At 33.7% G+C, this 14036-nt stretch overlaps 1 protein-coding gene across 1 annotated transcript in view; it reads right to left on the bottom strand.

Moving 5' to 3' along the window:
- LOC128168806 (E-selectin-like) overlaps positions 1–9179 on the bottom strand; it is a 37829-nt gene extending 28650 nt beyond the window's left edge. The window contains exon 1 of the mRNA XM_052834971.1: positions 9104–9179. Within this exon, the coding sequence (XP_052690931.1) occupies positions 9104–9167 (64 nt within the window). The 5' untranslated portion in view covers positions 9168–9179. The remainder of the gene's footprint in view (positions 1–9103) is intronic.
- Positions 9180–14036: the final 4857 nt, after the last annotated feature.

Here is a 14036-nt window from a genome sequence, read left to right as displayed (position 1 = left end):
ACAAGTCAACTATCATAAATCAATATAAAATATCCTCCATAAAAGATTTTTAAAGTCAAAAAAATATATTTTAAAAAAATAACAGCGATATACAAGCACAATGCCTGTGCAATAAAGTTGGTGATATGATATCACCAATTGCTCTGAAAATGTCTTCTTTGGTTATTGTTACAGGAATCTAATATTATCATCGTTAGTATTTTCTTTCTTTATGATAACAAAAACAGTTTAGTCAACTGCTTGCTATGTAAAAGGTATGAAATGTAACGGAATGACAGAACTGAGCGATTCAACCTTTGAATAACTTTTCAGTCACTTAGCATGTACACGTATCTGAATGACAAACTTAGCATTAAAATTCACGCGAGATGTATTTCCTCCAAATAGGAGATAATCAGGAAATATTTTTCCAGGTGAGTTATTTTACATCTATATCTGTGTTCATTTTGAAGTTGTAATGAATGAGAAACATTGCATACGTCATTATCATAATCCTGTTTGGTATAATCAGATATCAGTGCTACAATTTTTATTCAAATCTTTATTTCTTGCTTCAGTGTTTATGTCCTGTCTTTTCATTATCTTTTATGTTAAGGACGTCCTGTTTTCCTGATTTGCAAAAGATCTAAAAAAAAAAAAACGCTTAAGATTTAAGCAATAAAAATTTCATAGATGATATTCCTTTTGTTCCGGCTTTGCAGAATCAATTCAGCAAGTCTGTTAGTTCTTTCGGTTGTCATCGGAAGGAAACAGAGTTGGGTTTTTTATGATTAAGTTTGGTTTTAAATATTTTCTTTAATAATTTTGAGTTTTTAGAGTACTCCTTGGGAATACAGGATAATTATGTAACCCGTTTTAAAGTCGATCAATCCATTGAAATTTCGATGTAATGGTCAAGTTGGAGAAAACCTTTTAGTTAAACTTTTAGCCCATCATTGAACCCCCCCTTCTTCTTTTTTTTAAATTGCGTGTTCTCTTTAATGCTTCCGTTTTGTTAAATTTTTACATCAATATAGACTTTTCTTGTATAATTCCACTGAATGTCTCAACATTGGTTCAATGGAACTTCAAATGATCAGGAGTGAAAGAAAACAAAATTGTGCCTATACATTTTTTTTTTAAATTACAGTTTTTATTTCCGTTTGTGAGACATTTCTAAAGTATGTTTGTGCTTGTCGGCAGTTTGTAAGATAGACGAGAAAAAAGGAAGACTTGAAATTCTCAAGGATAATGAATCTTTTGTTGTAGATCAGTAAAAGGGCTTAAATATTTTCGTCCATCAATTCCCATCGTCACCGAAATTGAGACAAAAATAGAAGATTTAACTTTTTTTTACATGTTACCGATTACACAGGATTAGAGATGACACCTAAGCAATTTGAAATACACATGTATTTTTTGTACCGATTCTTTATCATAGAGATATCTGAAAATTTTTATTTCATTTTTTCAAATTTGTTATATACATTTTCATTACTTGATATAGAAATTGTGGAGGATAGTTCTGGTCACTTCCATTAAGTGTTTAAATGCACCACAACATTGATTTAATTTTACTTCCTGTGGATTGAATGAAAGAAAGGTGACTTACTTAGAAAATAACAGTACCTTGTTTTCGATATGAAAATGTCAATATGACAAGACAACGTTAATAAACATGTTTAAATTTTAAACATTTTAATGTTTAAAGGCTTCTGATATCAGAAAACAAATTTAAAAATATATGATTCGAGTTAATAAAGAAAACGGAGATATTAACATTGAAGATCAAACATTTACGAAGTTTTTGATTTTTTAATGCTGAAAAACTATTGAAACTCGACGTTTTTTGTATAAGCGTATGGTTTGGTATAATAAACAATTTTTCGCATTAATGTTCGGGATCTATAAAGATTTATTTCTCCAGAAAAATAATCTTTTTCCTTTGAGCGTACATATAGCCCTCCGGAAATATGATTTTTCGGGAAGAAAAAATCCTATTATCCCATCATCATGCAATAAATGTATAATATCTTCAGATCTCTAAGGATAAATCCACTTCTTAAATTCAATTCAAGCCAAATGAATTAGTTTGATACACAATGTAAGACGGTTACATGCACAGCCTTCAAAGCAATTACAGCGTTTACAACGCTGAAAACTTGATGTCCTTTGCTGAACATTGTGACGTTAAAAAACCGGTACCAATTTCTCGTGACGGTAGTCATATACTATTTACATGAATACATTATACAAATATTTTCTTTGCAAATTTATGGAAAACTACGGTATTCAAAACACTATACAATGTATTTACATCTACCGAGTTTGAGTCCCTCTATTTCTTTCGAAAACTTATTGTTAATTCATAGCTCTATAAAAACTGATTTAACTGAAATCTATTGTTTGGTCGAAACCTACATTGAATGAAACTGACGGGACTGAAATCTACAAGCCCCGTTTATCGACTGGTCGAAACCTACAATAACCGAAGAAAATCCCGGACTGCGCGAAAAAATCATGATGAAGTCAGACTCGAATTCCATTAGGAGACCATTTGGCTGTTTCTTTTAGCTTACGTACTGATATACATTAACAGTGATTTTGTTAATTATACCCGCACTTTCTAAAGAAAGTTCGGGTATATTGTTGTTACCCTGTTCCGTCCGTCCGTCCGTCCGTCCGTCCGTCCGTCTGTCACGTTTTACTTTCTCAAACTGCTCTTACATCTTATAAACTAGCAAACTGAACTCTTGGAGTTTGATTTGGGGTATCATGTTGTTTTGTAAAAAGGTTTCAAATATTCTCTGTTAGTCCTGGGGGTCAAATAATTGGTAAAAAATGACGTTTTTTCACAAAAAACCTTCTTCCTCGAACTCCTCCTACATTTTCAAAAGTAGACAAATCATCTTTTGGAATATGTTTTAGGGTATCCTATAGATGCGCAATAAGGTTTCGGAATTTTCAATTTTGTCCTGGGGGTCATTTAATGGCTAAAAAATGACGTTTTTTTACAAAAAAACTGGTTTAAAAAACGTCATTTTTTTAAGCAGTAGCCAAATGATCTTCTAGAATATGATTGGGGGTGTCATATTGAGGCATGATCAGGTTCCAGAATTTTTTTTTTAATTAAGGGGATCAGTGGGCAACAAAAAATGACGTTTTTTGGCAAAAAAAATATGGTTCCCAGAACTCCTCTTACAACTTTTGGAGTAGCTACGTCATCTCTTGGGATATAATTGGGGCTGTCCTATAGATGTGCAATAAGGTTTTAAAAATTTAAATTTCATCCTGGGAGTCAAATAGTAGCAGAAAATTGACGTTTATCACTAAAAAAACAAACATTGATCCAAGAGCTCCTCTTATGATTTAATGGATAGACAATCAAATCTTGGGATATGATAGGGACTGTTCTATAGATGTGCAGTAAGGTTTTCAAAATTTAAATTTCATCCAGGGAGTCAAAATGTTGCAGAAAATTGACGTTTATCACTTAAAAAAAAACATAGATCCTAGAACTCCTTTTATGATTTAATGGATAGACACATCATATCTTGGGATATGAAAGGAACTGTTCCATAGATGTGCATTACGGTTTTGAAAAATTAAATTTAACCCTGAGGCCCATTACCTACCGGTACATACCTTTTGATGCCCTTTAAGGATCAAGAATATATATGGTTAAGGGGTGGGGATCTCAACCGTTTTCGAGATATTCGTGCACTTCCTGTTTAAGGGGGGTCATGACCACCCCCGGGGCCCATGACCTACATACCGTTTGATGCCCCTTGACACAAGGAACAAGAATATATATGGTTTAAGGGTGGGGATCTCAACTGTTTTGAAGATATTAAGGGACTTGCTGTTTGAGGGCGTCAGGAACACCCACAGGGCCCATGACCTACATAAGATTTGATGCCCCTTGACATCAGAAACATGAATATATATGGTTTAGGGGTCATGATTATAACAGTTTCTGAGATATATGGTAATTTCAAATTCCTGGGGGGTGGGGATGACCCCAGGGGTCAGATCTAATAAACCCTATATATTGCCAGTAACAGCCAATATATGATTATGAAAACCCTCTATTATTATCTTTGTCCGTTTTCAAGTTACCATTTACAATAGAGTCTATGATTCTTCCTACAAGGTTCAATGTTAGACCCCACACCCTTTTGACACCCCCCTCCCCCCCCCCCCCCGAAAAGTGGTTGTCTAACCCAAAATGAGAAAAATCAAACCAGGGTGCACAACTACATGTAGATTTGCAGGCCTATCATATCCTAGAGTTTTGTACAATTATGTTCAGCAATCTCTGAGAAACAAGTTCAGAGCGGGAAAGAAGAAAAAGAAGATGAAGAATATATACATGTATTAAGAACCGTACAAAAACAATAAGTCTCCAAACTTCATTCAGGAGACTTAATAATTAATAAAGATTAAATAGAGATAGGATCATCAAACATCAATAATTTAAAGATAATTGACAATTTCTGATTCTAAGGGGGTCAGGATGACCCCTTAGGGTCATGACTTACATGCCATAATGATCTGATGCGCCTGCATGACCTAAGGAGGAATAATATCTTTGGATTAAGGTGGGGATCTCAATGGTTTTTATGATATTTGATAATTTCAGGAAGAGCACTTGGGATCATGACCTACATACCATCTTAAATGCCTTGAACAAAGAAACAATAATATAATATGTACATGATATATGATTCAATTTAAGAACCCAGATATAGATCAATCATCTGTTTTGTAATACTTCCTATGTATATATACATGTACATGTATTAGTTTGTGTTTTGTTCTATACTATTCATGTTCATGACTGTAGTATGGCTTAGTCTTATTTTAAATTACATTAAAAAATTGTCAAATATATGACTTGGAACCCCCACTCCCAAACAAACTCAAATATAAACTGTTCTCTCCCCCCCCCCCCCCCCCTTCCTTGTCGAATAATCTATTAAAATCAAAATATAATTTGGGTGTCTAAAAACTTTTATAAACTGGTAAAAAATGTTATTCTTAAAAAAAATTACATTACACCTTGCATAATTGACAAATGATCTATTGAGATACGATCAGAGGTCATATTTCTACCTTGGGATCAATAAGTAGTATTCATTGACAAGTTAAAATTAATTAATAACAATAAATGATTCAAATTATAAATGTTTATACTCCACATTCATCCCCCCCCCCAATCTAACCTGCTTATAAAGATTCAGTCTTCTTTTATTAAAATACATTCTTACATGTGTACAGTAGCAAATTTTAAATCATTTCTTGATTGCTTTTTCTCTCGTGATTCACATTAACATTTTGGAAATTGCTTAATTCAATTTTTAAGATTTATAAACAAAATGTTATATGCATCACTGCCATGTGTATTCACCTATTGGGGCAATTGTAAAGTCTCCTAAACAAAGCAGTGACATCATTAGGCTAGGAATTACCCACAAATTGGATCAAACACTACTGTATAACATATGAATAAGATAAAATACATTATTATTTCTAGTTCTAAAATGTCAGGGTGTCTCCAAGGGGGCATAATCTTACAATACAATTTTACGCGCAATGACACAAAGAGCAAAAATAAATTAAACGGTTTAGGGATGATGATCTCAGATCTCAGAAGTTAACAAAATATACAGTGTATCATATCATTTAATTGGGGGGGGGATTGGGTTTAAAGACAACACCTGGGGGTCATTAATGTACTTTACACCAGTTGATGACTGATAATAACTTTAGAAGATATTTTGTATTTTCCTGTTTCGTGGGGTCAGAACAGTCCCATAAGGTCATGACCTACATTGTATTTGATGCATTATAATACATAAGAAAGAAATACTCCTTCCTTCCTATTATTACTCATATAAAAAATATAAGCGTCTACACTTACTTACATATGTAATACACAAATTTAATAAGAAATTGTTTATACAGGGTCAATATGGGGTCAACTCAACAGTGCATGCAGTCTGACAAATGAAAAAAATAACTTTTGCAACTAAAATGACAGAAACTTTACAAATGCGATAGGATAGGTAACGACGATAAGCTTATTTAAATATTAAAAGATGATGATACAGTATGCTGTCAAAGGGAGATTACATTTAGAAAGTGAAAGTAGAACTTGTATGCTGGCAGGAATCCCATGCTGGCATCTTATTATATTGTGCTACTGCTACTACATGTATTATGCTTACCTAAATTGGTCAACATCATACCGGTAATGATAATCCAATTAAAACACAATAATGAATTCCTTTAGCTGATCTTAACTACCGTAATCCTTTTCTGCATACGGAAAACACAGACATGTATGTATGGGTGTTGCTAAAACGCGGAACGGAAAACGGAACGGAATGGAAAATATCATCACGTTTATCGCTTAAAAAGGGTATAGACTGGCCAGAAACGATTTACTTTGTATCTTTTATTTATATCTAATGAATGATTATCAACATGTTGCTATCTTATTAATATTCATATGAATGTCTATCAATTATAGCATTGTATTCATTCGGCTTTAGTTGAGTACGAAACGGAAAAATCAAATGCATACGAATTGTGAAACATTAACATGATTAAACGAGCAAATTAGCTATAACTTTTTACTTATTTCTCTTATATGGTATTGCTGGCATATTAGCGTAACGTACGCAGTTAGTGAAAGCGTTTTATGCGTGTTTTGAGTATTTTTATATTATTTTCAAATATGATGTACATGTATATACTTACATCAAAATTGAATTTTCGGTGTTCTAGACGATCTTTTATCATACAGACGATACAGTATCATTGAGATGGAAGAAAAAAAACTGTAGGACTGACGACATTAAAAAGTTAAAATACAGTAAACATTAAAATACCCGGGAATTTGTGAAACTAGTAATTTGTGAAACTAGTATTTTTAGCAATGCAATTTTGTTTACGTTTGCATTACAAAGCATGCAGTTGTTTATTCCAGCAGCTATATACATATGATCCGAATAGAGAACTCTAGACGTTGCCTGGTTTGATTTTCCGATTATATATTGGGACTATAGTCTGTCGATCCCAAAATATTCATGCAGCACATTTGGACGATTTATAATGGAAAATGTTGACATCTTTTCTCCATGTGGAAGTCACTCAGAAGACCTTGCACAATTTTTCAACACTATCATCCGGGTCTGTTAAAATGCAAAACCCCGTAGACTTCTTTATTTTTAGCTGTGTATTTATACCAGCTGATAAGCTAGAGAGGACGTTTTAAAGAAAGAATAATGAGAATGTTTAATGCTTCTAAAAGAGAATCGCTTGAACCCTGAGGTATATATAAATATACAGCAAAAAGTGAATCGAGGATATTTTGGGACAGAATATAGTGGTCAATGCATGTACTGTTAATTTTGAGGAAATAAATATTCTTGAATAAATAATCTAATATTGCTAATCTTTCAAAAAAAAATTAAAAAGATACATAAAGTATATCGTTTTAGCATACTTAACAAATCTATGAATGTAAATAACATTAGATAAGATTTTCCGTTTTCCTTCTGTTCTGTTTTCCGTTCCGTTTTCCGTTCCGTGTTTTAGCAACACCCATGTATGTATACACGTGAACCCATCTAATCGAAGAGCTGGGTAAAACTAGTACCCGCTAATGAGACATGCAAACCTGTGTTGTGTACGCAACTTCAGACAAAGATCAGTCATTTGTAACATGCATGTATTTTTATGACCTTATCAAATCCACTTGCACTATTTTATTAGGTAAATAACAGCTTTAAGGTGGTGCAGGACACCTGCATATTGTGATGTACATGTATACTTCCTATTGAGATAAACAATAAAGTATGTTGAATATTGATTAAATATTTACCCCCCAAATAATGTTACCTAACATTGAAGCGCAATGGGTTAGAGCGTTTACATGTCTGTAAGAGCATTGGGGTCCAAGGTGTATTTTTGGTAATTTACGAATTTTCATGGGGAGGGGGGGGGGGGGGGGTCTGGACCCCTCACTCCCACCCTTTCTCTAAATCTGTGCACACGATGATGTTCATGTAGGCACACAGAAGCAAATCTAAAACCGGCAACCGCCACGGGGAGGGGGCATAATTTAATTTTTAATTTTGTTTGTAATAATTATATAGACCATTATACTTCCTATGACATAAAATGTTAAGATTATTGATTAACTGAAAATTCACTGCAAACAGTTCTACCCCAAATTGCACATAAAGTGCTGCTCATGTCACGATGTGTATTATCATATGGGCAGGGATCTCATCCTTCAGTTATGAAAATTATAATTTTTAAATGTATTACCGGAGTTTGCATGTAGCCTTCATTTTTAATTAAACTGGTACAAAACAGTGTTATTAGGGGCAAACACATGGTGCGGGTATTACTGTCTAATGACAGCATCTAGTTAAACTTACTTTTACAATCAACTTATTGATTTGTTAAAAGAAAGATGTATATATAAACAATAAAACGCTTTCTTTGACGATTCACGTGGATTATGAAGGTAGCGATCATTGCAGAAAAAAATAAATAACACGCTAACGTGGGTTATGTATTTTTCTGCAATGTCGCCACCTTCATACCCCCCATGAATCACAAAAGAAACATGATGCTATCTTATAAATTCTATCTTGACGTTACAAACATTGAACGCTGCTAAAGGGCAATGTCAAAAGCCAAAATCAAAATTCACGAATCTTTATGGCTATTACAATCTCTCTTCAATTGTTTTGAACTTATTAAATGGATTAAATAGTCGTTATCGCGTGTTCACACACCAATGCAGTTAAGGACTTTATCTTTAAAAAAATAATGAGTCCATGCTAAGATATAATGTATGTAGATTATTTGAAAATATGATCAAATATTTTACGCATATTTCGTCCGAAGGAAAAGCAAGACAGCAAATTGTAATTTAATCAAGCACAATAAAAACTAGGTTTGTCTAAACTTGGTACAATATAATACGTAAGCACATAGAAAATTTAACTTACGAATGCAAAGATGACTCAACAAAATTATAATTTCAAAGATAAGTATTATCCTTAAATGCTGCATTCTATTTTTAACTCAAATCAAAACTTACCAATGCAAAGATGTCTCAACAAAATTATAGTTTCAAAAATAAGTATTATCCTTAAATGCGGCATTCTTTCTTTAACTCAAATCAAAACTTAAAAAAAAATCCCTTGGGAAAAAAAAACCCATGCTAAGGTGTTTCGTTCAACAAGGAATTGGCATTGTTTAAAAAATTGGATCTAGCGCTAGCACATAAATATATTGTTATGTGATTTGGTTTGTTTGAGTTGCTTTAAAGGGAAACACGTTGTTCTTAATGAATTTATTGTTAAAGTCATTAACAAAAGGCCCATAAGCCATGACGGTCACCCGAGGACCGTACGTAGACCTTAGACTGACATGTCGGAGATTCTCATGTTTGCATTTTTAGCTTCATTTTGAAGTCTTAACCCTGACCTAAGACTCCTCTGACTGTCTATCCGCTTTTATTATTTGATGTGTGAAAAACAGTCATTCACAAAAATGTGGTTGGATTTGGGGGGTGGGGAGGGGGGGTCAAGAGTCAGAGGAATATCGGATTATCTAAACCTCAACTCCAAGGGCCAAAAATTGTACACTTTTGTTAATTAGAGACCTGCAGTCCTTTAAGGGTGACAATTTATTACGTAGTTTTCAAGATAAAGTTAACACTGCTATTAAATGACACATAACAAACACCCTAAGTAAAAATACATGTTCAATATATGGCCTTATTTAACACCCCCTCCCATATTTTTTTTAAAACTCAACTTTTGCTCCATGGCCTGGGCATTGAATTTCAAAATTTATCTTCAGGACACTATAAATATAATAACAATGCATGACTTTATCTCCTAGAACTGTGATAGTATAAAAGAAAATATCAAATCAGTACATTTTTACGATGTGGCCTTTACTGACCCTGCCCTAGTGGTTGAATACCTGACCAAGGGACAATAGTTTCACAATTTAAGTAAAGGACTTTATTGACATTATAACCATGAATTTAGTTTTTCTGAAATGTAAATTGGAGTAGAGAAGATTCTGTTAAGAGGGCTTGAAGGTGGTGGTAATTTTTAGACTGTATTGATCTCCTTTAAAAGAAAAGCTTTATATAAGAAAAAGTACAGGACAATGCCAAAATTAAATATATGATTTTCATTTCTTTTCAAAATATTCATTTATAGCTTAACAACCATATCTGACCATTTTAGCTAGATCTGATGGTAAATTAGTTTACCATCCAGCTTCCTTAAGATTGAATATTTTTACTATCCGGTTATAATGACTCCACCCTAGGGTCTGAACCCCGTGAGCTAGGGGCAATGAATTTCACAATAGAGGTAGAGTACTTCGTGGAAATCATAACAATGCAACAAATTCTTTTCAAATATGTATGAAAGTAAAGAAGATTTTCTAAGATTTAAATATATTTACACTATATGAATGGTTATATTGGCCTCACCCTGTGGCCCGAACCACTGTATTAGGGATCAGAAATTCCACAATTTTGATAGAGAGCTTGATTGACCTTATAACCATGCATTTTTTTTTTATTTACCCAAGTATGTTAGTGAAGAGAAGACGATTTTCGAAATTTTGACCTTTTTGCATATTTGACCCTTGTAAAGCCGAATGTGTGGTTTAGTCATGGATTTCACAATTGAAATTCCTTTTCACATAGAGATGCTTCGTATCAAAAGTGGTTATATGTGGCCTTGTTGTTTTAAAAAAGAAGTTAAAAATGTAAAACGGATATCGCACGACCACGGACGAAGACCAATGGCAATATTTATAGGTCACCAAGTTGTCTCAGGTGACCTGAAAAAGGCACAATGCGTCAGCACAGTTTCAAATCAACTGGGAAAAATTGCTGATTATTGCTGGTCGTGTAAATCCTATTTCTTTTGATTGTCGACCGGGCGTTGGTTTGGCCTCATCTTCACCAAATATGAAGGACTAAATATGGGATCGAGGGTGTAAGCCAGCCCCTTAAAAGATATCCCATTATAATTGTATTATACGAAATGTCCCATTTTCGCCAGGCTAGCTAAGCCTCTTACTGGTCGTGAAAACCCTATACCTTTGGAGGGTCGACTGGGCGTTGCCAGGGCCCAATCTTTAATAAATATGAAGGCCCAAATATTGGATACAGGGTGTTAGTCAGCCCCTTGAAAGATATCCCATTATAAATCTATTATACAAAATGTCTCTTTTTAGCCAGGCTAGCTAAGCTTCTTATTTGTCGTGTAAACCCTATTCCTTTTGAGGGTCGGCTATGCGATGCCAGGGCCCAATCTTTACCAGATATGAAGGCCCAAATATTAGATACAGGGTGCTAGTCTGCCTCATGAAAGATATCCAATTATAACTGTATTATACGAAATTTCTCATTTTCGCCAGGCTAGCTTAGCCTCTTAGTGGGCTCTTTTGAGAGTCGACTTGGCGTTGTCATGGCCTCATACTCACATATTTTGAAGGACTTAATATGGGAAACAGGGTGAGAGCAAGCCCCTTGAAAGATATCACATTTTAACCGTATTAACGAAATGTCCCTTTTTTGCTAGGCTACTTTAGCATCTCACTGGTCGTGTAAACCCAATTCCTTTTGAGGATCGACTGGGCGTTGCCATTGCCTCATTCTCACCAAATATGAAGGCGAAAATGAGGGATACAGGGTGTTGGCCAACCCCATGAAATATATCCCATTGTAACTGTATTATACAAAAAGTCTCCAGGCTAACTAAGCCTCTTACTGGTCGTGTTCATTATGTCAATAATAATGTTAGGTCAGCAAGTAATAAGTTTAGCTATAAAACTGTTATCAATTAAAAAGGAAAGTTTATATGAAATTTTGAATTAACTTATAATAGCATCAAAATGTTTACGGTAATTTGAATAGCAAACCGACCACAATATTCTATTCGTTATTCGAATGGTGAATAGCGGAAAGCGAATAGAACTCCAACTTCTGAATTCTCAATTTACTAAAATGAAAAAAAACCCAGATGATCTGTTTTGAAACGCCCCTTCTACCGCTTCAGGTTTCAATACACAACAAAAAATAGAAAATTTACAGCGATTTGCATTGCAAACAAGATTAGGTAACCTGGATGATAACGTTAAAAATTAGTGCAAGATATTCCGAGTAAGTACGAATGGAGAAAAGATGTAATCATTTCCCATTTTGAATCTCCGTAGGATGTTTGTTAATGCTCATGTGAAATTCTCCGGGTATAAACAGATGATGTATCAATGTAAAATTTCTTGAATTTTTTCCCTTTTATCGATTTTAATTGTACTTCATTGAGAGGTGTGTTTATTTTAATAAAAGATCATCAAAAAATGACGGAAGCGATAACTTCAGAAAGAATATAAATATTATTAAACTGCTGGGAAAGTCATGTTAATCTTCTTGTCATGTACAAAAAAAAAACCCCAGTTGAAATTCTTCAGTTTATCCATCTATGAATGAAAATTATAACTTTTTGTTAAAGAAATGGGGTTATTTGGACTAAAAAAAAATTTAGAAAAGAATTGCATGTGTCATCTTTAAGAGAATAAGATTTATGATCCAGTGTTTACCAGTGAAACCCCCGCTCTGATGTGAATATATAAAACAAGCAAAGTCGACATTTAACAGGAATTTGGCATCGATTTTTTTCATAAATGAACACAACCATACAGCATGCCTAAACAAAGGATGTGTTAAAATTTCAAGCGTTTGCGATAAATAGTGGTTGAGGAAAATGAGAATAATAGACTTTAAGAAGTAGAAGACCTGAAATTTCGACCGCAGTCTTCCAAAATTTATTTTCTTCTGCCACTTGAATCATCAGGCCCGGGGCCATAAAAGTTAGACGAGCTAAGTTTTGATCTCAGTCTCCCTTTTGCATTATTTATTCCTTTTGTAGATGTGAGATTTGGGATCAAATGTTAGCTCGTATAATTTTAATGGTCCCGGGGCCAGAACTGTAAAATAATTCTACAGAAAATCTATTAAGTTGGACACATTTGTGTATGCCTGTTAATGAGTCTATTTAAGTGTGGTTGCTGTGTGGAATGGCAGAGGTGAAGATTTTGGGATAATGTTATGGGTATACAATAATGATTAATAGGCAGAATATTTATATTCCGGAATCTGCCGCCAACTATACTGAAACTTGATCTTGTGGGGGCTACATGTATCTTCACATCAAAAAAGTAATTGTTATTCGTTGCTAAGGTTACCTTTACAAAAAAGTTTTTACCTTGACATTGTGAAGTTTCTGAAAATGATAAAAATATCAGGGAGTTTTAAACAAGGTAAAAGTCAGTTTTACAAATAAATCGATCATGATATCAACTTATGGTCTTGTCAATTTGACATTAGCCACTTCTTTATGAATGAACATTTTTCATTATCAAAAGATGAGTAAGATACACTATGTATCTTTAGATAATAAAAATATAATTTCTCAGTGTCAATTAAACTTTTATTTCTCTTTCTTTTGCAGAACAAGAGCAGTACTTGACAAAAACTTTATCCTTATTTCAATATTTATTTATTTACAAACTGGACAATACAATTGGTGATGGAGGCAGACCTATACACACAGAAAGTTGTTGCTCTGGTCGCTTCCAATAATGGAATCAGGCTCGGAATCCTTGCTCCATCTTCAGATACTTATGTTCCTGGAATTTAGTACTACTCCAAAAAAAGTGAATTTATCAATGACCCTGTTCATTTTGTCCTCAAATTTTCACTGTGAAATATGAGATATTGATATTACATATAGATGTACATTTAAATTTCATATTTCCTCCAGATTTATCAATGACAAAGTCAATTCATGTTCAATGCCATTTTATATTGCTGGGTTATTTTATTTTTCAGCAATTTGTGTGCTTATATTATCATCTCTAGTTGTGATGTCTATTTAAGCTGAATATGCCATTGTGAAAGTCAGTAGAATTCTTTTTCCACACTTGCATGTAAGATT

The sequence above is a fragment of the Crassostrea angulata genome, unplaced genomic scaffold (assembly GCF_025612915.1).
Source record: "Crassostrea angulata isolate pt1a10 unplaced genomic scaffold, ASM2561291v2 HiC_scaffold_55, whole genome shotgun sequence".
Taxonomy (NCBI): Eukaryota; Metazoa; Mollusca; class Bivalvia; order Ostreida; family Ostreidae; genus Magallana; species Magallana angulata.
Note: the sequence above shows the minus strand (reverse complement) of the source record. Positions and strands in the feature narration are given on the sequence as shown.